Below are 26,224 nucleotides of genomic sequence, written 5' to 3' on the forward strand. Positions count from 1 at the left end.
CCAGCGCATAGGGTGATAGATTCCAGAGGACAGCATCAGAAATTGTTTTCAAGGAATCTCATTCCGCTGCTAAGACTTCAAGAGACCCCGGGATGACCCAACACAACCCTTCCCTGTTCATAATAGCGCACCATAGGAGCCAAATAATTTTGCAGTGCAGGAAAAGATGAGCAGTAGATTCAGGTTCAGTCCCACACAAAACGCAAAGACCCTCATCCTAAAGGGCCACCCCCCGACGAATCAGATTTACCTTAGTAGCAACCTTGTTCTTGCATACTATAATAATTAAATTTGAGTAATATTAATTATTTATACAAAATGAACTATAATAATATTTATTAAAATGTCTTGACATAATTTTTTAATATTTATAGTGAAAAATATTTTAATTTTAATTATTTAACTATAATAATTTTTATATAATGTTAAACAATATTTTAAGTAAGCCCGTGCATCGCACGGGTATGATATCTAGTTTCATGTAAAATTCAATTCGAATGAATTATCTGCAAGCTATTTCTAACGCAACAGTTAATGCGTCTCGGGTCTATCTCAAGTCTTGATTCACTTCTCTTATTGAGTTATGGGTTTCAAATGATCTCAGATCCTTAATTTGCATAGACGTTTCAGTGTGCGTTCGGAGCAATAGTATATGCACATAATTTAATTTTAAGCATGTCAGAAGCTATATATGAGAAAAATGTTTCAAAGTAAAATTATCTATCGGTAAAAAGTTGCGAACCCAAACACACATTCAAACAATAGATATGGTCTCCTTCCTTGTACTAATCACAAAGTGGCATCAATAGGTGATCGCACATAAACTTAGAAGACAACATAAGACATCACCTTCATTTTATTTATGTATACAACTCTATCATACATACCACATCGACTTAATTTAATTCTAAAATAATTGTAGTTCCATCAAAGAAGAAGCTACTTATAATTTAGAGGACAAGATTACAGGGCATGCCTGTTATTATCATTATCCTTTGATCTTCACATGCAATTATAGCTGAAAACTTAAAATTACATATCTATTTTACGGATTGAAATCTTCCGTTTCATTCGGTGTCCCTTTCCGATCCCATCAAAATTGTGTCTAATCACTTAAAAATCATCCATATATAAGAATATAATTGTCATATTTTAATTGACATGATATAATTTTATTGGTGAAACAAAGAAGAGGACACCGAACAGAGACCAAAGATTTCAATCCCTAATTTGCATAATTAATTTGGGGCAAACTGGTAAAGGGTGACAAAAGGAGAGAACTAGCCCTTGGTGACATTGGGGGCTCAGAGACACGATTCCCCTTGCTATCATAAAAAATTGCACCTGGGAATTGCAGTGGTTGGCACTTCTCACCCATCAAAATGGTCTTCTTCCACAAGCATTTCTCATCATCTGGATGCTGCTTCACTTTCAAGCACAGAAATTGGCTTGCCTTGTCAATTTTCTTCATGCTCTTCTTTGAGTGATGAGGTGACTCCTCCTCTTGCTTCTTTGTTTTGGAGAACACAAAAGGAAGAATTGCCTTGATGATTTTCTTCATGGTCCTTTTTGGGGTGTGATGAGGAGGTGATAACATGGGAATCCCTCTGTGATTAGAGGTTTGGCTATGTTGTTTTGATAGTCCCATGGCATCAGGTTTTGCACACAAAGGCAAAATGCAGATGACATGGATTGAAATTTTTGGTGTGCCTGAATTGTAGTTGAAAGCTCTCAGATGCTCCATGTGGGCAAGAAGAGACATTTGCACTCACACAAGTTGGGTTATATGCTAATGTTTGGTGGGATGAAGGTGGATCATTAGCATGATATATATAATGTAAAAACATTAAAATTCATTAATATGTAGGACCTAATTGCTTTGAAAAATATTAATAATGTCATTTAATGAATTTTAAGTTACAATAGAGATATTTGCAATGGGGCAGAATAAAATATTAAAATATTATGCTAGTTCTTAATGGAGAAATTAAATAAGGCAATAATATTAAAACTTGACCGTTGATTGGTATTAAATTTTTTTAATTATTATTAAATTTGTTTAAAACTACATTAAAATCAACGCTTTAATTAAAGTAAAATACTATTTCAAAATAAGTATAAAATAATATATATTAATTTTTATGTTAAAAGAATCAAATAATTATCATACAAGAGAAAAATATTAAAGTATATAATAATAATTAATAAGAAAGAAAAAATAGTCAAGTTTTGACAAGGACGAAATCCAGAAATATCTTGAGAAATTAATTATTTTTAATCAGAATGTAAAATAGTCAAATAGTATTAAAAAATACTTATAAAGAATGAAAATAAAACTCGTGATAGACTCAAATAGGATAAATAGTTAAATATTAGTATTCTGTACATATGTGGTAGATTTTTATGAGAATTATATAAGATTACTGAAAAAATTAAATTAAATATTAAACTAGAAAGTATTCTCACCGTCCCCGTAAGATAGCTCAAGTGGTAGGAGTTGGGGAATATAAGAGTTGGGTAAAGGGAGGTTTAAAGATCGATTACTGGCGGGTGCAATTTATCTTTCTTTTATACCAAAAAGAAAGTATTCTCACCATATTAATTATGCGTATTTCTAAATATGAGTCAAATATAAAATAGTAAATAGTAACAAATATTTAAGAGAAAATAAACATAAATATATTTAAGTCGAATAATTGTTTATGCAAATTAGTTAACTAACATAATAAAACACCTCTCGTATGATTATCACCTTAACAATCATATATATTTAAGCAATTTCAAAAAAAAAATCATATATATATTTTAAGTAAAACTATTGTCATAAAAGAATACTAAAACCAAATAAATTCATGAATATATATTAAATACAATGAATTTAATAGGGTGGAAGTATATCCACATTTGTAAATATTTATTTGACTTTATTTATCTCTTTACTTTTCATTCCCCTAATATTATTTTTTCTCAAGGTATATTATCTCTTGAGATTTGTATATATTTATTTGAATTTATTTATCTTTTTACTTTTCATTCTCCTAATTTTTTTCCCAAGGAATTTTTACAACCCGCCGCTATAAAGACTAATCTCTCGAGGCTCTAAGTTCACGTTAAGTTGATTGATCTCTTACAACAAATTATTTTCCATTCGTATCGTCCAGTGATCTAACATTTAATAGATGTTTAAGGAGTTCAATTATCTATCAATTGTGTTAGACGTAGTCGGAATGTCTGCACATTATCATCTTTCATTTGATTATGATTAGAGAATTTAATTGCTATGTACTGAAAATATAAAAATTTGCACAATCATCTTATTATAATTCATCAGTTTTCCACATTATACTTAAATTTATATTTCAAAATATTGAAAAGATTCGATTGGATGCGCGCATGAGTAAAACTCTTTATATGTCATACAAATAAATTCATGATATAGTAGGAAGGTGATAAAATGTGTGGCCTTTTTTTTTTGTTAATATTCTATGGGTCCGTTTCGTGGACAGGATAAGTATACAGGATAGGATAGCAGTAATCAAATCCTGCTGTAATATGTTGTTTGTTGTCAGCAGGATATGATAACACTATCATGTCCCTTATCTTATCATTTTATCATGTATAAAAGTTATCATGAGGAGAGAGTTAGAATAAAAATTATGACAGGATATGATATCAGTTTATGAATATTATGAATTTTTTTATTTCAAAAGAAAATTTGATACATTTTTCATTGTTTCTATCATATCCTATCAATATCTTGTTCTTATCCAATCATTTATCATATCCTACTCTTATCGTATTCTAAACACCAAACAAACCCTAAAGGAATATGCCTGAACGTAAAATAACGAAAAATGCCACTCTAACACCACTTTTGTAGAGGGAGAGTATTTGAGTTCTCAGTACCACTGGAGAACCAAAAAATTCACCAAGAGGATTGAAAGTCTCCCTCACAATAGACCAATCAGCCTTTACACATGGATGTACAAGCCACTATTCCAAATTGTGTCTATCCCTATTCACATGTATGCTTTGAATAGGTAAATGTGAGGTTTAGAGACACACAAAACTTCAACATGAAAAAACATGAAAGAATTTACACGAGATGATCCTGATCCTAATTCACAGTGCTGCTCACATTGTTTTCTTCGTAGGTCAAAGGGGGTACCAAGGGATTAATTGATAAGGGCTCATAGAGTTGCTATGTGCCCATGTATAAGATGAAAATTTGGACTACCCTATAAATTCTATAACGGGGAAGACGCAAGTTTAACTCCAGTTACTGATGCACCCTACTAAGGAGGAGGGTTGAGTAGGACTTCGGCGGCCGACATAAAATTAATCGATATTTTCAATATGTAATGAGAAAAGTAATGGGAATCCAAAGATGCTCTAACTAATGTCACTGTCAATTAACAGATAGATGGTAGAAGGACCAACTTGAGTAACAAAAACTGTAACTTGCATTTACAATGCAAAACAATTCGAAAACAAGTCTCTACGTTCATACACAACATACCGCAAGAAACTAGTCTAAACTTGAGCCTTCATGATATGAAGTAATAATAAAAATGACAAAGAAACATAACTTTGAACCAAACCGGGTTCTTTTTGGTATTGGGGCTGGTATATGGCAAGAAAATATGTCCTGCTTATTCCAGGACCAAACAGAAATAGCGAAAGTACAATACTTGAACATAACCTCGAGAAATGTTGCTTTAGTGGGTGGCCTTTTCCTCTCTACCACCACAACTTAGTCAAACACTAACTACCGCCACCATCTAGGGGCGGCTGGACATGCCACGCCCCCTTCCTCTTCCTGTATAGCCGTACCCCCTTCCATAGTAACCACCTCTAGAACGACCACCACCACCGCGCCATGGACCACGGCCGCCCCAGCCACCACGGTGCCTCGGAAAGTCACCAAATGTCTGCAACACAAATAGGAGAATGAATTTAACGGCCCCTACAAAGAATAGGTCAGACCAAGATGAAGAAAACACTTTACCTCAGTATCGATCTTAATTTGTTCAGAATATCTAATCCTTCCATGTTGAGAATCATTATCAAGCGCATTGCTAGAGAGTGAGTCAAAGAAATCATCCTTGTTATAAACAGGCTGCCAAAACCATGGAAAACAGATTCATACATTGTGACAACAGAAGTAAGTTTGCATAATGACTGACTGCACCAGTTATAAACAAGATGCTAAAAACAGTACCTTAACCTCCACTTTAGGCACATCCACATTGTCATCATCTTGATTGTCATCTACATCACTGGCATTTTCTTCCCCATCTGTCTCTTTTGAACGAGACTTGTTGCTTTTACCTAGATGACCCCATACTTCATCTTTTTTGAATTTCTCATTCATTGCCATGAAGTCAAAGTCTTCAGTGAATCTTTCAACTGGGCGGGAACCCTGCAAAGCATTCATTCAAATTTTCAACACCTCATCTGGATAATCACAACCACACAATCTTAAATTTATCTATGTAAAAAAACAGACAAATTAGTGAGAGAAAATACATCTGGCAGATTCATTAAACTAATCTGAATTGCTAACCATTTTTTGCAAAAACAGACATGTCAACCCAGGCAAAGACCATTAAACAAGAAATGCTTTGAGTAAATTTCATTCTTTTGACATACTATAGGGGAAAGGAATGAGTCAATAGTAATAATTTTAAATAACAACATTCCTGCCCTGCAAAAATACTCCTGATCCAAAAGCTTCTAGCTAGCTCTAGGTTCTACGCATATAAGGGGGGCTAAAAGTTCCCAGCTTCATCTTAAATAAATTAGTAAACAGAGTATTACCCCGGCTCCTCTTCCTCTTCCACGTCCTCTGTATCCATAGCCATGATGAGTTTGGATAGAAGCTCCCCCAGGCTGGAGAAAGTACACCCAATTGTCAAGAGTCCAAATCAAAAGACAAGAGATAAAAGATAATTTAATATGAATACATATACGTACTGTCTATATAATGGTCTATATGGCTAACATTATGCAATAAATGTAAGAACATAAACAAATGGAAGAAGGCCCGGTTGTTCGTCAATCACAATTCACTATCATTCATGTGTGGCAGTTTGCAAAATAAACTATAGACCAACCAGGCCAAATCCTACTTTCAAATCTTCTACAGAAGAACCAACATATAGTGAATAGGTGGGAAGAACATAAAAGCGCAGCTAAAACATCGAGCACAACTTCCGAAAAATCCAGATTTGATCAAGATGTACCTTACACTTACAGGATGGGCAGTTAGCAGTAAGCCTGCCCATAGTAAGCTCAGGGAGGAAGTTTAATCAAATAGCAGCAGATGATGAGAAGAAAATCCAGCATATTTAAAAGAGTCTAGTCTACAGTCTACACAGGGCTAATAATATGAACATACAAAAACATATAAAAACAAATCTGTGCATATGCCTGTGTGTGCATAAGAAAAAGCAAGAATAAAGTACCCTATAACTGGGCCGTGATGTTACTGGCAATGGTAGTATTGGTGGCTGAGATTCAGCAGAAACTGGCACAGATGGCTCTGGAAGTGATGTTGATGACACCTTAACCACTTCAACATCCTTCTGAAGTGATTGTGAAGGCTGAGAAGAAGATACTACAGTTGGTCCAGACTGCAGTAACTGACCTGGGGTTACCAGAGATGGTACCGGTGGTTCAGTTCGAATGGAACTTGATGATCCAACGATAGCAGGGGTCAGCTGGGATACAGTTTGGTACGGTAAGCTAGAACCTGAAACTACATTAGGTTTATTGAAAGGATGCACTAAAGCACTTGTATCTGGACCACCATTGGTGTAAGGAGTCAGAGATGGTGAGTTAGCAACCAGTTTGGCTGCTGGAAATGATGCATTCGGTGCCTTATTTGAAACTGATACTTGTGGGGTTTCATGAGCTAGAGTAGCAGAAGGTGCTGGGGGTAGAGTTGATGGAAGATTTGACGAAAGCATAGAATTTGATGTTACACTAGGAGAACTGGTACCCACAGGGAGGACACCTGATGGGAATTCTGGCAAATTTGAAGGCCCAGTTGGGAAAGAGGGACTATAATTGGGGAACTGCATTGGCTGCTGCATTGATAATCCAGGTGGTGGCCGAAGCAAAGATTGCTGGTGTAACTGAGGAAGCCCATTCGGGGCACCGTAATATCCTTGCAAATACATTGGCACAGCAAGCCCACCACCATTTGGATTTGGGGCGGGTGAAGAAGCTCCCCATGACCCCATGTTCCCTCCAGGTTGATACAATGGCAAGGGGCCTTGAAAATTTGACCCAGGATGTCCAAGCTGTGTGGCATGAGAACTACTAAGATCCGTCAAAGATCCACTTGCAGCTGGTAAACTTGTAGATGTGGTGACAGGTCGAAGATACTGAGACTGCAAGAAGTTCCACAAATTAGGATGTGATAAATATAATTTGATACATTGTGTATTTTCAGCAACACTCATCAACCTGAATAATAGCTGGGTCAGCATTTATTGGTGCAGTGGGCTGGACAGGTGGAGAAGATTTAACCTGTAAATCCTGCAGAAAGAATTATAAAGATGTTTCAGCTGATGTGATTCAAATAAATAGCACATAAAACACTCAAAGCCCTCGAGCAGTGACATTTAAACACAGTTTATGTCATGTAGTAACAATATTCTTATAAAAGGGCATATGAAAATCCGTATTGCTTCCCTCTCCCTCTTCCCCAATCTAATGATACTAGATGTGATTTCCAAGTGATAAGAGCATATACTCTACAAAAGTGATTGAGATAAAAGATGAATGCCAGAAAATATGCATAATAAATTGCCAATGGTGCAATGTTTCAAGGACCAAGAAGTCCCCAAAATAACTCATCATAATGAAATTAATGCAATTCTTTCAAAGGCAAACTGGAGCTATTTTGTAATGGTGTATGTGTTCCATATATGATACCTTGATGTCAGTCCCACGGAACAGTATATACTCGTACACCTTGTCGCCTGGAGGAATTTGTGGACCATCCTTTTTCCTTCCTTCAGTTCCAAAAGATCGCACTGCCCCACAAAAAACAAAAGTATCACTTCACTAGTCCAGCTTGTGGCAGTAAACACTAAACATACAAAGAAGTTGTACGTAACATGTAATTATGGAAACAAGATAATAATATCCAAACTCCAAAGCCGAAATAATTGTTACAATAAAATCTTGCTCATCTAGCAGATTCCAAAGTTAAAGACCAGAAGTTTTGATCCAACAAAACAAAATATACACTTTTTTAATAAAAAACAAATATCAAAACCTTCATATCTACTTATTGATCTTTTGTCTTACCAGCAAGGGGCTTCAACTTAAATTCCATATAGATGCACCAACCCAAATTGTTTCCCACTAAGTGAGGTTGGCTAAATTGACATAATGACACCCTAGATATTAATATAAATGTTAAAACAAATTAATCCTTTCCCTAAACTTGAACTTAGGCACAATACCCACCACATTTGCAAATTCATAACATCGACTAACGCTGTTGTCGACAGCAGCCACTACCACAGCATTGTGAAACAGACCTACTTCATAAACAGATCCCATCCTCCTCCCAATGACATCAACAAAATCACAGACCATAGTAGTCAATCCCGGATAGCGGCGCGTAGCGGCCGGCCCCAAAAGTGGGATAGCGTGATAGCGCATAGCGGGATGGCCGCTATTCTGAATTTTTTTTATGTAATTTTATATCATTAATAGTTTAATACTATATACATATAAATAGCAAAAAATGTCAAATATTGCCTAAAATTCATAACATTCATAATAGAAATAAAAATCAGAAGTCTTGAACAATAACACACAACTAATAACTTCTCAAAAGCAAGGTAAAGAAGTAGTCGAATTTGCAAATCTGAATGAAGAATGAAGCTTAATTCTTTCAATTTTGACCTATAATGGCCCTGAGAAGTCCTAACATGCCCATAAAAAGGTTCCCCAACGATTTAAAACGAAGGGGCTTGAGTTATTTTCTCCTTCGTTCATATAGCGCCGCTATTTCCCGCTATTGGCCGCGATCTGCCGCTATTTTGGCCGCTATTTGCGCCGCTACGGCCGCTATTGTGAAGTTGGCCGCTATTTCATCTCAATAGCGGCAGGGAGCCGCTCCGCTCCGCTACGCCGCTATAGCGCCGCTATTTCCCGCTATTGACTACTATGTCACAGACCAGTTCTTCATATTCTATGGTAAAACCACATTATAGATAAATGATAATATTGATATAGCACCGGCACTTTCTTTAGTGTAGTGGGTGCTCTATGATCCACCATACTGCTACGTGCCACATTCTACAACCAACTATTTTGTCACTAGCAATTCTCATTACAGTTTGTTTGGATAGATGGAAAGCAATGAAAAATAATGGGAGGAACCATTAGCCCTAAAAGAAAGAATTCAACCAAAAGAATCAGATCGTCTCCAGGGATGCTCCTTTTTCTTTTTCCTTAAACCAAATATTTTGATATATTTACACATTAGTAAGAAAACCAGCCCATGGACTAGAGACAACCATGAACCCAGAATGGGAACCATGAATAACAATGAAAGAGATGAAAAAAGAAAATAACAAAAAGCAGAAAACGTAAAGGAAGAAGAAAGAAACTAGAAAGAAAAACCAGAGCATGACGAACAAGGAACTGTGTGGCTGTAATCTGTGGCTGAAACTAATTGGAAACCTGTCGGAGAAGCCTCATCAGAGTTTCCAGAGATGATAGAGAGAAGAAGTCTTCAGGTCAAATTCAATCGAGGAACACGAGCGAGAGAAGACGAGAGGTTTCATGTGTTGAGAGTAAGTGTGTCACTGAAGTGGTGGCTCCCAAATCCCTGCACATGAGGTTTTAAGCGAATAATTGCTCATGTGCAATCAAGTAAGTGAACCAGGGGATCCCAAATCCTTGAGCTCAGGGTCTAATTATAAAAAAACCCTATTCTTCCGCTATTCCCACAATGTACGTGACGTCGCTATTCACCATCGCAGATATCACATTTTCTGCCACGTAGCGGCGTAGTGATCGCGGCAAGGTGTTTGGTCTTTACCTATAGGTGCTCTAGCGCCGCTACTCGACAACACTGATGAATAGGCAATTATTTATTTATAATAGTATGAATGACATTATTATTCTTTTCTAATGGATAATCATCCAAATCCAATAAAGAATGGATAATAAATCTGTACGGTTACCATTCTTTGATGATTACCGGAATTCTTTCCTTTTCATCATTATGATCCCTTCATCAAAAAAACTATTAGTTCAAACTCTAAGGCGGACACGACAAAAAACTGCATTTATTTCAATCTAAGTAAGAAAAAAACGTGAGTTCAAAATTTAAGGCCAACACGACAAGAAACTGCATTTCTTTCGAGGGAAGATGACAAAAAGTCGATACGGTGTCACCACACCCACAGGGCGAACTGTTGTGGGAGTGTATAAGGCCAGAGTTACACATCGTTACACCACGAGTGGAATTTGAGACACTGCTACCATGACTAAACCCATGAATAATTATTAAGTCAAAAAGCAGCAAAACTTAATGCTGCACCTAGAATCACCGGTCAAAGACACACAATAAGCGATCACTGAACAATCACATGGAGAGATAAGACAAATAGAGAGAGAGCAAATAACAAACTCAGAAATCAAAACCCTAATCACCGACCAGTGAGAATGACACGCAATAGTAAAGAATCACAATTGAGAAACCTAACAACCGGACAGGCCGACAGAGTATCAAAAACCTTCAAAGACACATTAATGGACAGCAGAAAACATGCTTTCAGATTCAAATTGCATTCAAGGCAGCATATAACATGCTAGAACACGAAACCGCAGCGTTTACTGAAAATTTTTGAAAACCCCCAGATACCCATATAAGCAATCACTAAAAATGAATGAAAGGGGACCCTAGTCATTTTCCAGTGAAAATCACATACAACAAGGGAACAAGCACAATTCAAAAGAATAAACCATGTATCAAGTTTTCAGATTCAAACTCAAGTTCAAACAAACCGAAAATTGATTAACACCCAACACAGCTTTTCAACAGAATAAAAGATCCCAGATAGAGAAAACCAAACTTAGAGAAAAGGAAGAAGCATACCATTTCTGAGACCAATACTAGATTCTTGGGTGTTGACGTTGTAGAGAACACCCTCGTATCTGATCTCACTTTTTGAGGTCAAACTGATCAAGCACCCAATGTAGGAATCAGCTGCTGAACTCGTCTGAGAAGCACCACTGCCTGAAGCCATAACCTGCGAAGAATCGAAACCATACACTGTCGGGTCAGAAGCAGACACACACGGTTTAGGGTTCAATCAGTTGTTGTGGGGTGATGTGAATGTGAGTGAGAGAGGAAGAAAGATAACTGAGTGAGTAACCCGGGGATAGAAAAACACAAATTGTGCATTTGATATATATATTTTATTAAAAAAAGATATTAGGTTATGAATGTTCTTATTATGTGAATATGAATACTTTTTTATAGATGAGAATTCGTAGTGATTTTTTTAATAGGTTAATTGCACATTTGGTCCCCACGTATATTAATTTTACGATTTCGGTCTCTAATAAAAACCAATTGTTTAACGCATCCTCACAAATATCTCTGTTTGTAGTATTGGTTTTCCGTCTCAATTTCATCTAAATTTTTACGGAATGTTGACGTGACATTTTATAATAATATGGTCTATTTGGTGCACTGTATTAGGCTTGATTGTATAAGCTAATACAATACGTTATAAGCTTGTTAGTTGTTCGGTGGCTACATTGTATTGGATAGCTTAATCCATCAATCATTCTAATTCATCAAAATGATGAATAATTTAATTCATAAACTAAATGGAGGATAAGACCTGATAAGTTTTGATGTATTAAAAACTTAAAAATTATTCCAACCCTAACCCTATTCATCTCTTGATCGCTCATCACGTTGGTCGACGTTTCTCTTCTTGTTGTCACTTCCTCTTCTGGCTTCCTCTCCATTCATTCATCTTCTTCGTCCTTTCTCCTTCCTCCTCTATTGTCAAGTAAGATTTTTTCCGTGGTTATTTTATAAATTTTCATCTGTTCTATTTTTTTTCATTGTTTGCATCATCTTTCTTGTGGAACTGCTTCTTCATGACCTAAACAATGGTATGAGAAATTTAACCAGACTTTACTTGGTGATGGTTTTTACTCATTTGATGTTGATAAATGTGTTTATGCTAAAATAATGGATGGTGAATGTGTCATTATTTCTTTGTATGTAGACGATATGCTTATTTATGATACTTGCATTGAAATTGTAATTAAGACAAAAAAAATTCTCTCATCGAAATTTGACATGAAGGACACTGTACTTGCGCAAGTTTGACGGATTCCTTCCACCCTTTACCATTCCAGTAATATTGATTGACTTTGTTCTTGTCTTTTATTATTTGCAATCTTCTTTCATCTTCATTTTAATTTTCTACTAGTTTCTACATCTATTGCAATACTCAACGGAGTGTTGTTTCTTCCAAGTTCTCATCGGACAACTTCTCCATTTTTAGCACTCGAAAACGCACATGTTTATAAACCATCATACTCAAAGAACCCATAAACAGGACTCCAATCTTGTGCCTAAATTGATCATTGAATTTTCTCATGTTTTTACCAAAAACTGGTGTAAACATTTTCATAGCACACCTATATTTTGATGTGATAATCTAAGTGCTTTGGCCTCAAATCTAATCTATAATGCTAGGTCCAAGCACATAGAAGTATATGTGCATTATATTAATTTGTTGAGGTGGTTTCTGTAATTGATTGTTGAAAATATGTACTTCTTGTAAGACGGTTGTTCACCCCTTGTGCCTCTTTAAATCAATTCATTTGCTTTCCAAAAAAAAATCATTAGATCAAGTGCTAAGCAACAAGGTGATTGTGGCCTATGTTCCAACCTCAGTTCAAAGAGCAGTTTATTTGACCAAAGCTCTAGCTTCAACCCAGTTCAATCTGTTGAGAGACAAGGTCGAAGTAGTCAAAAAACATATCCTCTCTTTTAATATTGATACCCAAATCTGTTAGCCTGATTGGATGCGATCAGATATCTAATTTTTCTAACATCGTCGAGTATCTTATCTTTTCTCTCTTCTAATAGAAATAATTTCAATAGCTCTACCTTTTTTCCTTTTTCTAGTAGAAAATGATCATTTCTTTATTCATTTTGCAGAACGTTACACGAGCAAATAAATAAACTATATGGTTAAGCAAGAGTAGAGGAATAATCAATTAAAATTGAACTGCATACCTTCCCATTCTCTCAAAAGCAACACAAGAATAGAATCAAGTAAGATTTAACATATCACTGACAAAGGAAAATTAAATCACCATAATCAAAATACAACAATTGGTGTCCTCTCTCCACAATAATTAAACAAATTTATTTTACAACTGAAAGGAAGAAAATTCCTTTGTTATACAACCCATCAAACCCCGACAATTGAGCTTGCATTTAGAGCATGGAATTTTCTTGGGTCAAGAAAACTCAGCTTGCATTTAGAGCATAAAATTTTCTTGGGTCAAGAAAACTCCCCTTGGTTCTCCAACAAACGGACTCGTGCCTGCGCTTACATTCAATAGTACTATTGAACCCGCAGTTGCATCCAGAGAGCTTGCAGTTGGATAATGAAACTTTACATGCCGAAGAAACCCTTGGTAGTGATACTATTTTTTTCAAAACATAGGACTCTTGATTTGGTAATAATGTGCAAGGGCAAAGCGTCAAGGCTTGTAAGAACTTGGCATTCTTCATCACATATGCAACAAAACGAAGATCATCTTCATAGTTTTCTTGAGACAGAGTCCCAATAAAGCATGTTCTGAGGTGTGATAAAACACATTCCGGAACATCTTCTGAATATGTTAGTTTCTCATTATAACGATAAACCCTGTAATTACCCTGATAAACATAGAAAAAATTAGCTTGTTTACCATCACCATTCAATCCTCAAACCCTCATGCCCCCTAACCCTTACCAATAAGAATGATCTTAAAAAATGCAACAAACCTTTCTTATGACTAGATGTTGAATCTTGGGACAGTAACCAAGCACTTGCAGTATGCGATTCCAGCTCTCAAAGGGTAGAAAATTTAGTTCAATGTGGATTAAGTCTGGAAACACAATGGAGGGGAAATAATTCAAAAACCTAGAATACTCCTCCTGTAAAAATTACCAAACCAAACAAAATCTTCAACATAACAACCATCATATCTAAGTTAACAAACCAAACAAATCTTCAGCATAACAACCATCATATCTAAAAGTTACCAAACCAAGGCTTTGTTTGGTTGGAGGGAGAGGAAAAAAAAAACACGGAATTCGAGAAATGAATTTAGACTACACTTTAATCTAGACCCATTCATCGGTTTCTGTGTTTTCTTTCGTTCCCTTTTTCATTCATCCCTCCAACATAATACAAATCTTCAGCATAACAAACATGATATCTAGAAGTTACCAAACAAAATCTTGAATAACAACCATCATATCATGTATACACATACCTGGATAAAATCTTGAGCATAAGAACCGCCATATCATGTATATGATCATATTCATACACTTACCTTGGCTTTTTGTAATTCTTTGATAGGATCTGGATAAGAATCGAAATGTAATTTGAGCAATTCGGGCAAGAGTTTAGCCCCCTTTCTTGTTGAGTTGTATAATCCAAGTCCTATGTGGCTAATTAGTGTGATTAGTTAACTGAGTCAGCATTTAGAAAGATTAGTTTTCTGTTGTTAAAGCCTTATTATAAAAGGCATGCTTTGTTACTTGTACAGTACAATTACTCATTCAATAAAACCTGAGAACTGTGGTTCTCTTCCTCATCTTTTCTCTCTCAAATTCTCTTAGTCTCTAACAAATTGGTATCCAGAGCAAGAGTGATCCAGGACCCGTGTTTGGCTTCAGAAATTGCACGTTCAGAATTGCGTTTCTACTGCGTGCAGAACACGATTCTTAGATTCACTGCGTGTGAATCCTTGTGTGATTGAAGCAAGAAAGGTGTTCTTGTGAGTGAAGCGGTGAAGGCTCGTGCTCGGTCTTGTGAGTGAAGCGGTGAAGACTTGGGTGCGTTCGTGTGAATTGAAGCGGTGAAAATTTGCGTTCTTGAGAAGTTGTGCGCAGAATTGGGAATCAGCGAGAGGATCTGTCAATTGATCTGAAGGTGTTGATACTGGGAAATTCAAGCTGCAATCAAGATTAGGATTGCTTTCGATTCTTCTGGGTGCGACCAATTTCGATTCTTCTGCGTGTTGAGTTGAGATTGAATTGGTGACTATTGATCTGCAGATTGTGATCAAGAACTCTGTAGCAGTAATCCACAATGGGTGGAAACAGCAATGGCAATCTTCCATCTATGTCCCTCCCAATTCTAACAGAGAAAAATTGGGACCGATGGTGTACGCAAATGAAGGTCTTGTTCAGTTTTCAAGAAGTGAACGATGTGATTGAGACTGCATTTCCAGTTCCTGGCAACAATGCTTCTGATGCTCAGAAATCTACCTACAAAGAGAACCAGAAGAAGGACAAAAAAGCCTTATTCTTGTTGCATCAATGTGTGAATGATGTGCATTTTGAGAAGCTTCAGAATGCAAAGACTGCAAAAGAAGCATGGGATATTCTGGTTAGAAGTCATGAAGGAAGCGATAGGGTGAAGAAGGTGAAACTCCAAGCTCTTAGGAGGCAGCATGAGATGTTGCACATGTCTGAAGGTGAAAAGATTTGTGAGTATTTCAATAAAATTGTTACTCTTACAAATCAAATGAAAAGTTGTGGAGAAGTCATCACTGATCTCATGATTATGGAGAAGGTGATGAGATCATTGCCTCAGAAATTTGATCATGTTGTTGCTGCCATAGAAGAGGCAAAGGATCTGTCCAAGATGACAATAGAAGAACTGCAAAGTTCTCTTGAAGCTCATGAGATGAGGCTAGCTGAAAGAGTTCAGGTAAACAAAACTGAGCAAGCCCTGAAAGCAAGTCACTACAGGGATGATGACAAGAAGAAGAAGAAAAAATGGAAGAGCAAGCGTGAGGGTAACAAAGAAGGATGGAATCAGAATACTGATAAAGGGAAGCAAGATTCAGATAGGGCAGAAACCTCAGAGAAAGGAGGATGGCAAGGAAAGAAGCAAAAGAAGCGAGATAAGAAGAATGTAGAGTGCTTCAATTGCCATAAGTATGGTCACTACTCATATGAGTGTAAATCTGAAAAAGGAAAACAGAAGAAGCACCATGAGAAGGAGGCCTATACTGCACAAGAAGATTCAGATTCTGAACCATTGAACTTGATGGTTATCAATTCTGTTCCAGAAGAATCAGATTCTGAACCATTGAACTTGATGGTTACCGATTCTGCTCTTGAAGAATCAGGTTCTGAACCATTGAACTTGATGGTTACCAATCCTGCAGAAAGCTCATCATCAGAGGTTTGGTATCTTGACTCAGGATGTTCAAACCATATGACAAGCCATAAAGAATGGCTTTCTGACCTTGATACATCAAGGAAGAGTAAGGTGAAGTTTGCAGATGATAGCACATTGAAAGTGGAAGGTGTTGGGAATGTGGAGATTCAGAGAAGTAATGGCACTAAAGTCATTATCACACATGTGTTGTTTGTTCCTGAGATGAAGGTCAATCTGCTTAGTGTAGGGCAGTTGATTGAGAAGGGTTTTGTTGCAGTCATGGGACATGGCAAGGCTGAATTGTATGATCCAGATGACAACTTAATTCTGAGAAGCAAATTGTCCAGGAACAGAACTTTTAGAGTGAATATCAAATCTGAGGCCATTCAATGTCTATCTGCTAGAGATTCAAATGAAGAAAGTTGGCTATGGCATTCAAGGTATGGTCACTTGAATTTTAAAAGTCTCTCTCAGCTAGGTTCTAAACATATGGTATCTGGAATCCCTAGAATTTCCCAACCTGATAAAGTCTGTGAAGTTTGCTTAGCTGGTAAGCAACCTAGGAACTCATTTCTGAAGGTATGAAAAACGGTAGAAAGGGGGGGTTTGAATAACGTTTTCAGTATAAAACTTCCACCTTAAAGATTTTGACAAATCTTTCGAGAACTTAAGTGCTAAAGATAAGAGATAGAAAAGCACACAAGGATTTTATCCTGGTTCACTTGATAAATCACTCAAGCTACTCCAGTCCACCCGTTAAGGTGATTTCTTCCTTCTTAGAATGAAGGCAATCCACTAATCAGGTAAGAGTTACAACTGCACTTGAAACCTACAAGTGACTAACAATTACACTGACTTAGCTCACACTAAGATTCACTCTCTTAGTCTTCTCTAGGATCCGATCAGCCTTGATCTCCTAAAGGAACTAAACAAACTGTTTATCAAAGAATTGTTTACAAGAAATTTGCTTCTAAAAAGCTAATAGTAAACTCAATGAATTTCAGATGAAAGAAAGCTTAGAAGAATTTTAAGATTGTCTTGCGCGTATGTGAATGCTTCTAGCCGTTTCTTTCAGTCTTCAGCCTCTTTATATACTCCAAGGATTAGGGTTGAGCGTTGCATGGGAAATGCTACCGTTGGAGGGCAGTTCTGGAAAATCCAGCTTCTGCTGTGTCTGAGACTGTTAGGTAGGTCGTCAGGAAGGTACAGTTGCTTTTGTACTTGGATAGTGACGCGACCTTTAAACCTAGGAGACTTCTGATCAGGGGAATGCTTCATATTGGAACTGGTGAAGCCGGCTGATCAGAGTCAGAGGGAAAACACAGATCCTCTGACCATTGTATCTTCTGATTCTGAACTCAGAGGGAAGAACATGGCCTTCAGAGTTTCTTGCTTCCGGACTTCAGAGTTTCCACTATTCAGCTTCTGCAACTTCAGAGTCTTCTACACCATCAGAACATCTGAACCTTCAGTGTTTCTTGGTTATCAGAACTTCTGGATCTTCAGAGCTTCTAGTGACTGAGTCCACATCAGAGTTTGTATAACTTCAGAACTTCTGAAGCTTTTCCACTGTTCATACTGAACATGGTGAATGCGAAAGCGTTGCTTGGGTTGCTCTTTATGCACAATGCTTCTGATTTGTGTGAGATTGAGTTGAGGTCAGAGCCTGCAAATAGTACACTCAGAAAAACACGTTAGAGTACCACAATTGTTCATATCAAAAGGTTAACTTGTAATCATCAAAACATAGAGTTGTACTACTAGATCAAAACTTGATCTTACAATCTCCCCCTTTTTGATGATGACAAAACTAAGATTTTTGATGAACAATTCTTAAACATTAAACTGAATTCACTCAGAGTTTAGAGATATAGAATAAGACTTATCCTGATGTGAATAGTTTATCTTGCTCATTCTGAATTCAAGTCACTGCTTGATTCTGAGCTTAGCTCCCCCTGAATCTAATACTTGATAAAAACGTTAGTAAAGTCTAGATTCTGAGCTAAATGATATAAGAGTTCAGAGTGAAAAACTTATGACATAGATGAAAATCGAGTAATCAGAGCGCATAAGTAATCAGAGTCATGGACAAGGTATCAGAGTCTTGGGTATCAGAGTCAACTTAGAATCACTTCAGAAGAAGTGAAATGTATTCCTTGTATTTGCCCAGTGACACATCTATGGTCATGAAGATGGAACTCTTAAATTCTCCAAAAGAAAATAAATCACACTAACACATCTTACACATCAAAAACTGGGTTTACTCCCCCTTTTTGTCATAAGCAAAAAGCTTGGGGTGTGAAAAACTTAGCTTGAAGTACAAGGTACTCCCCCTTAGAGAAGGTCTAAGTTGAAAGGAAATGAAAACGATGCAAGAATCAGAGTTAGGCGAAATAAATAGAAGAGTTAATGCAAGAGAAGAACGTTTACCACCGGTCAAGTGAGTAAAGAGAAGGGTCAGTTACCAAGAACTTAACCTCGAGAAACTGTAGGAGCATTAACTTTCAGAGAGAAAGTGAAGCCTATATAAAGCGTTGGAGAGAAAGGTAAGCTTCACACCTCGAACAATTTTTAGGAAAAGAAAATGGCATCATACATCGTAGCACTAGAAGAGCTGAGGAAGAAGGCCTTTGAGGAGGACTTGTTCCTGAACATCAGGCATCCAGAGGGTACAACGACCATCGCGGAGCTGACACGGACACTGCTGGAAGAGGACCTGCGTCCAGAGATGAAGAGAGACCTGAGGGAATTTCTTGCCTTCGTGGAGGAGGTGCAAGAACTCAGCCGGCTTGAACTCAAGCTGCTGGAAGAAAAAGAGAGTTTGGAAGAGAAGCTCAAGACCGCAGAAGAGATTCTGGAGAGGGATGAGCTAAAGGACAGGCTCAGCAACATCCAGTATGCACTGGAGCGTCTGGAGAAGGATAGGTCAGAGCAGCGCCAGGAGTGCAGAAGAATGAGGAGGGATCCTCCATTCTAGACTTTAGGGAAAGAATGTATGATGTAAACATAAAGATATGATGAATAAAAAGATTTTTGCAAACATATGTGACACAAATATATATGCATAGATAATCACAAACGAACAAAGTAGAATAAGTAAATAAAAAGAAACAGAGTTGAACAAAAAGAAAACAACGTTAAGGAAAAAGAAAAACGAAGAGATCCTAAAACTAAGGTTTATCAGTTCGTCGCAGAAGTTCCATCATCATGTGCTTCATTTCAATTAGCATGGATTCATGAATGTCAAGACGCTGTTCCATGATGTCGAGTCTGGACGAGCTTGACTGAGCAGAACCGGAAGGAACATTCTGAGCAGCTTGAGGATCTGGAATGGAAGCAGAAGCAGCAGGAGTAAACACTACTGATGCAAGTGTTTGGAATCTAAGAGCCTCAGCCTCAGCCTCAAGTCGTTCTGCCTCTAATCGGGCTTGTTCAGCTTGAGCTGCTGCTTGACGTGCAGCTTCTTCTGCTTGAGCTTTCTTTCTCTTGGCTTCTTCAATAGCTTCAAGAAGCTTGTGTCTCTGTTCTTGTTCATGAAGAGCCACCCTTCGAGCAAACCTTTGCTTTGCAGCCTCAATGTTCTGACTTCCCTCTGCATGCAGGAGCTGCATCATAATTGGAACTTGAGCCACTAGCCAAGTGCCCAGATTGTTCCACTCATCAGCCACACGTTCAGCATTCTCACTGAGGTCAGTCTGACCGTGCACATTGCGTAGCATCAAAGAAGCTTCATGATAGAAAGTATTGATGCACTCAGAGAGAGATGTGGGTCGGAGGTGAGTGTAAGGAATTATGGAGAGGTTGGTTTCAGGAGAGGCTGGGTGATTGCTGCTGTGGGCTTCAGAGGCACCTTGTGGAGAACCAATGTTAAACGTTTGAGCATTGGGTTCAGAGGTTCCAAGGTGAGGTTCGGAAGTTTCAACCAGAGGATGGGGTGATCTAACCGAGGATTGGTTAGACACTGATTGTTCGGGTTCAGGTTCTGGTTAAATAGGCTCCTGTTGGTCAGGGGCAGGGTGAGCTTGTTGAGCCAAAGGGTCTGCCTCTTGTAAAGGATTGGCCAAGATAGGTTCATCTGGGTCAACTAGACGTTCAGGTCTAGGGCCAGGATATCTCCTAGGGCTTGGACAAGTGAGGTAATGCTCTTCTAAGGTAGACACCTTTTCTTTTCTGACCTCCATGAATTTTCTAAGGGATTCAGAGTTATTGGAGGGAGAAGAATCAGCAACATTGGTTGGGAAGGATACAGGTGTAAAGGCTGTGGACGAGTCTGTATCCGTGGTTCTGGCAGCAGGACGTGCTGATGCTCTGGGAACAGAGTGATCAGACGTTCTGGGTTGTGGTTCTGTTTGGTTGGGCTCTGGTTGTTCATGGATGATGGGTTCAAAAGATAATGGGTTGTACTGAATGGTAATGGGAGAGGTAGGTTCTTCTGACCTAGAGGGTTGGTTCTGAAGCAAATTCCAGAGAGGTGCTTCAGTAGGGGAAGGTTGAAAGAATGAAGATCTTGGGGAATGTGATGGAGAGGTGGTTTGTGCAGCTGGTTGGGATTCAGGAATAGTAGTGAGGGGATTTGAGGAGTGTTTGAGCATGGTAGATATAGGGAGTGCATCAAATAAATTCAAATCATCATCAGAAGCAAGTGCAGACTTACTTGAATGTGCTGATGATCTAGTCACTCTGGCAGGAGGTTCAGTCCTTCTGATCACTTCAGCAGCTGGTTCCACCCGAGTAGGCTTCACCACAATTCTGACCTGCTTCTTCTTCTTCTTAGGAGGACCATCCTCATTATCACTATCATCACCATCATCAGGCTTTCTCTTCTTCTTTTTGATCAGAGGAACATCTGATTCCTCAGAAGATTCTTCTAGGATCATCTTCCTCTGAGCTTTCTTCTTGGGAGGAGAAGGAAACTCTGGAGCTGGCGGCAGTCTGCTGAAGAAATCATCGAGATCAATTTCGAATCCTTGAGCCCTTAGGTCTTCAACATAGCACCTAATGGCGTCAGGATTGTCTGCCTGTGTCCACAGAGGGTAGTCATTCAGAGGCATCCTTCGACTTCTGATCTCAGAAGATGTGTCTTCACGAGCAGGGGCAATTTTCTTCTGGACCAAACCCATCTTCTTCAGAGAATTTGCAGTGAAGACATCACTGACAATGGTGGTCAGATCCTCTACACATCCAGCATGGACCAGATCTTGCACCAAGTTGCTTTTAATGAGAAAGTCTGAGAGCAGTCTCCCAAAGGGAATATACTTGATTGCTGACTTGATGGAGGCAGTGGTACGAGACTTCCGGATACATTCCTTCAAGTAGGAGAACAGGAAGTAGGGAAGGCAGATCTTCTTCTGGTCTTGGATGAAGAACAACATCACCTTCTGGTTGAAGTTGATGTAGTATGGAGAACTGCCCTTTGGTCTCTGGTTTATGCAGTGAAGCAAAATTTTGTGCCAGATCCTGAGCTTGGGATGAAGGTCCATCACCTTGTAATTCGTCTTGCCCGGTTTGTAATTGGTGTACAGGGCCTGGTTGATTGTATCCTTGGTGCTGGGTTTCAGCTTCGATTCCGTGAGTTGGAAACGATACCCAAAAGCAGTGTCTGCACCCAGCAAATTCACGAAAGACTTCTCAATGATGATGATCTTTCTTCCAAGAATGTGAGATACCACCTGAGTATCATCGCAGTCGGCGTGCTTCCAGAATTCCTTGACCAATCTATCATACACCGGTCCTCGAAGTCTGTTGAAGTAATTTCCCCAACCTTGAACTTGGACTTCAGGACGAAGATCATACCCATTTGTAGCCAGGTTGTCGAGGTCGAATCTCCATTCTGCCAGGACTTGAAGTTCCTCAGGAGCATATACACAGTGAACGGCACAGCCCCGTTCTGCAATTGGAACAATCTGCTCTTGAGCTTGACCTTGATCTTGTGTCGGATTCTCAGGGCCCCTTTGACCCGTTGCTAGACCAACTACCATGTGAGGGAACTGAGGTGCATCTGCAGTAGATCTTCTGGTTTGACTCACCATTTTTGAAGCGGTTGAAGGTTTGAGGTAGAAGATGAAGGTTGAAAGATGAAGAGAGATCGAGAGAGAAAACGAGGATAAGCGGTTTCGAAAAAGCACAGAGAGCGAGAGTAAAAACCGGAAGTGAAAGAGATCGTGTGTGTATAGTGGGTTTTGACAAATAACCGTTGTTGATTCAAAAAGCAATTTAAGATCAACGGTTGAAAATTAAAGATAGATAGTAACAGTAAATACACAAATCACACACAGGAGAGAAGCACATCTACACGCAATCATAACAGATTGTCACACGGGCACAAGGAACTATGCATCAGAAATACTGACACACGTGTTGCTGTCTCAGCTTCAGAGTCAGTACCAGTGGGTACACACACTCTGATTGAGTTACCTTCTGGACTAGACATCTTCTGATCAAGAAGTATCATAGTCAGAGGTTCTGATCCATCTTCACTCTGGACAAAAGTCCATGTTTAGATTTTTCAGAATAAAATTAAATCTATCCTCTGCTAAGGGCTTTGTAAAGATATCTGCCCATTGATGGTCAGTATCAACAAACTTCAGAAGAAGTACGCCCTTCTGTACATAATCTCTAATAAAGTGATACTTTACCTCAATGTGTTTTGCCCTTGAATGCAAGATAGGATTCTTACTCAATGAGATTGCAGCAGTGTTATCACAATAGATTGGAATATTGCTCTCAAAGATCTGATAATCCTCCAGCTGATGTTTCATCCATAGCATCTGAGTGCTGCATATTGCTGCTGAGATATATTCTGCCTCTGCAGTTGATAGTGCAATGGTTGATTGCCTCTTGCTTGCCCATGAGACTAGATTGCTTCCCAGAAATTGACAATTTCCAGAAGTACTTTTTCTCTCTGTTCTATCTCCAGCATAATCAGCATCACAGTAACCTGAAAGCTTATACTCTGATGTTTTCTTATACATCAAGCCAAGGTTAGTGGTGCCTTTCAGATACCTTAGGATCCTCTTAACAGCAGTTAAGTAGGTTTCCCTTGGATCTGATTGGAAACGAGCACATAAATGAACACTAAATAGTATGTCTGGCCTAGATGCAGTTAAGTATAGAAGTGAACCTATCATGCCACGATAGAGCTTCTGACATACTTTACCACTTTTATCTTCTTTCTCCAGAATGCATGTAGGATGCATTGGAGTCTTGGCCACTGTAGATTCCAGCATATTGAACTTCTTCAGAAGTTCTTTAGTGTACTTGCTCTGATGGATATATGTTCCTTCTGGTGTTTGATCAACTTGTATTCCCAGAAAGTACTTTAATTCTCCCATCATACTCATCTCAAATTCAGCCTGCATCATCTCCGAAAATTCTTTGCATAGGGACTGATTAGCAGAACCAAATATAATATCATCAACATAAATTTGCACAATTAAGATATCATCTTTATAAGTCTTGCAAAAAAGAGTTGTATCTACTTTACCCCTTACAAACTCATTCTCCAGAAGGAATGAGCTAAGTCTCTCATACCATGCTCTGGGAGCTTGCTTCAGACCGTAGAGTGATTTCTTCAATTTGAACACATGGTCTGGTTTCTTCTCATCTTCAAAACCTGGGGGTTGATGAACGTAGACTTCCTCTGAGATATAACCATTTAGGAAGGCACTCTTTACGTTCATCTGATGTAGAACTATATTGTGATTTACTGAGAAAGAGATCAACAGTCTGATTGCCTCCAGTCTTGCTACTGGAGCAAATGTTTCAGTGTAGTCTATTCCTTCCTGCTGGCTGTATCCTTGAGCAACTAGCCTTGCCTTGTTTCTGACTACATCTCCTTTCTCATTCAGCTTGTTTCTGAATACCCATTTCGTTCCAATAACATGGACACTCTCAGGCTTCTTCACTAAGCTCCAAACATCGTTCTTGGAAAATTGATTCAATTCTTCTTCCATGGCCAGAATCCAATCCTTGTCCTGAAGAGCTTCATCTATGGACTTGGGTTCAATTAAGGACACCAATCCTTTCAGACTGAGCAAGGTCTCTTCAGAGGGTCTGAAGGCAGATCTGGTTCTGACTGGTTCGTCTTTGTTGCCCAGAATCAATTCCTTAGGGTGAGCTGCAGTGATTCTGCTTTTCTTCAGAGTTTGTGAGTTAGAGGGACCAGTTTCTTCCTCTGGTTCATCTTCCTCTGGAGCTTTGCCTTTGTCAGAAACATTAATGCTTAAATCTGCAAACTTTTCAACTAGCTTTGACTGGTCAGAGTCAAGCTTATCGTCAAATCTAACATGAATAGATTCTTCAATAGTTTTAGCATCAGTATTATAAAATCTAAAACCTTTAGATCTCTCAGAATAACCGAGTAAAAGACACTTAGAAGACTTAGCATCAAATTTATGCAATCTATCCTTAGTATTGAGAACATAACAAACACAGCCAAAAGGATGAAAATAAGAAATGTTGGGTTTTATGTTCTTCCACAATTCATAAGGAGTCTTATTCAGAATTGGTCTCACAGAGATTCTGTTCTGAATGTAACATGTTGTATTTACTGCCTCTGCCCAAAAGTGCTTAGCCATGCCAGTTTCTTGGAGCATGGTTCTAGCCATCTCCTGAAGAGTTCTGTTCTTCCTCTCAACAACACCGTTTTGTTGAGGAGTTCTGGGACAAGAGAAATCATGTGCAATTCCATAGGAATCAAACAGACTCTCAAACTTGTCATTCTCAAACTCTCCACCATGGTCACTTCTGACACGCACAATCCTACAAGCCTTCTCGTTTTGCACTTGAGCAATGAAGGTAGAGAACACAGCATGAGACTCATCCTTGCGGGTTAGAAATTTTACCCATGTCCAGCGGCTATAGTCATCAACGATAACCATCCCATATCTCTTGCCACCTATAGACTCAGTTTTCACTGGTCCAAAAAGGTCGATATGCAGAAGTTCTAACGGCCTTGAGGTTGAGACAACATTCTTTGCCTTGAAAGGGACTTTTGTGAATTTGCCTTTCTGACATGCTTCACAAAGAGCGTCTGAAGCGAACTTCAGATTGGGTAAGCCCCTGACAAGGTTTAGCTTGCTCAGCTGAGAAATCTTTCTCATACTGGCATGCCCTAACCGTCTATGCCATACCACTGCTCTTCATTAACAGACAGAAGGCACTTCACATTCTGAGCCTCCAACTCAGATAATCTGATCTTATAAATGTTGTTCTTCCTCTTGCTGTTAAACAGAACAGAGCCATCGATTTGACTTACAGCCCGACAGGACTTTTGATTGAATATAACATCATAACCCTTGTAGCTAATTGACTTATAGACAATAAGTTATGTGTTAAGCCATCTACCAATAACACATTATCAATGCATGGACTACTATCTACACAAATAGTACCAGTACCAACAATTTTACCCTTTTCATTTCCTCCAAAGCCAACTTCGCCTCCAGGCTTAAGTTTCAGCTCTCGGAACATACGCCTTTCTCCCTTCATGTGACGCGAGCATCCACTGTCCAGATACCATGATTGGTGTTTCAGTGGAGCTATCAAGGATATCTGCAACATAGATAATCTTGTCCTTAGGTACCCACTTTCTGGGTCCTTTCTTGTTAGTTACCCCAGAGGTTCTGATCACCTTGGGTGTCTCAACATGATATTTTAAAGGAATATTTGCATGATATTTAGTCATAGAGAAGGATCCCTTTTTAAGAGGGTTTTTAGCAACTTTAGCAGGTACAGGATCAGGCAATATGGTACCAGAGGGA

General features: G+C 38.5%; 1 protein-coding gene across 1 annotated transcript; it reads right to left on the reverse strand.

Annotated features, from left to right (window-relative positions):
- Positions 1-4,445: 4,445 nt before the first annotated feature.
- LOC130717803 (protein decapping 5-like) lies at positions 4,446-11,429 on the reverse strand. Its single transcript, XM_057568167.1, has 8 exons — positions 11,135-11,429; positions 7,945-8,045; positions 7,474-7,545; positions 6,468-7,397; positions 5,821-5,892; positions 5,222-5,422; positions 5,009-5,119; positions 4,446-4,931 (listed from the first exon to the last, which is right to left on the reverse strand). The coding sequence occupies exons 1-8, from the start codon at positions 11,283-11,285 to the stop codon at positions 4,782-4,784; spliced, it is 1,788 nt and encodes a 595-aa protein (XP_057424150.1). The 5' UTR covers positions 11,286-11,429; the 3' UTR covers positions 4,446-4,781.
- Positions 11,430-26,224: the final 14,795 nt, after the last annotated feature.

The sequence above is a fragment of the Lotus japonicus genome, chromosome 5, assembly GCF_012489685.1.
Source record: "Lotus japonicus ecotype B-129 chromosome 5, LjGifu_v1.2".
NCBI classification, from domain to species: domain Eukaryota; kingdom Viridiplantae; phylum Streptophyta; class Magnoliopsida; order Fabales; family Fabaceae; genus Lotus; species Lotus japonicus.

Bases quoted from the DNA above. Each gene is read 5' to 3' on its own strand.
- LOC130717803 (XM_057568167.1), bottom strand. From the start codon at position 11,285: ATGGCTTCAGGCAGTGGTGCTTCTCAGACGAGTTCAGCAGCTGATTCC. The intron at 8,046-11,134 runs GTATGCTTCTTC...TTTGTGGGGCAG, and splicing joins TAGTATTGGTCTCAGAAATG to TGCGATCTTTTGGAACTGAA. The intron at 4,932-5,008 runs GTAAAGTGTTTT...TTTGTGTTGCAG, and splicing joins AAATTAAGATCGATACTGAG to ACATTTGGTGACTTTCCGAG.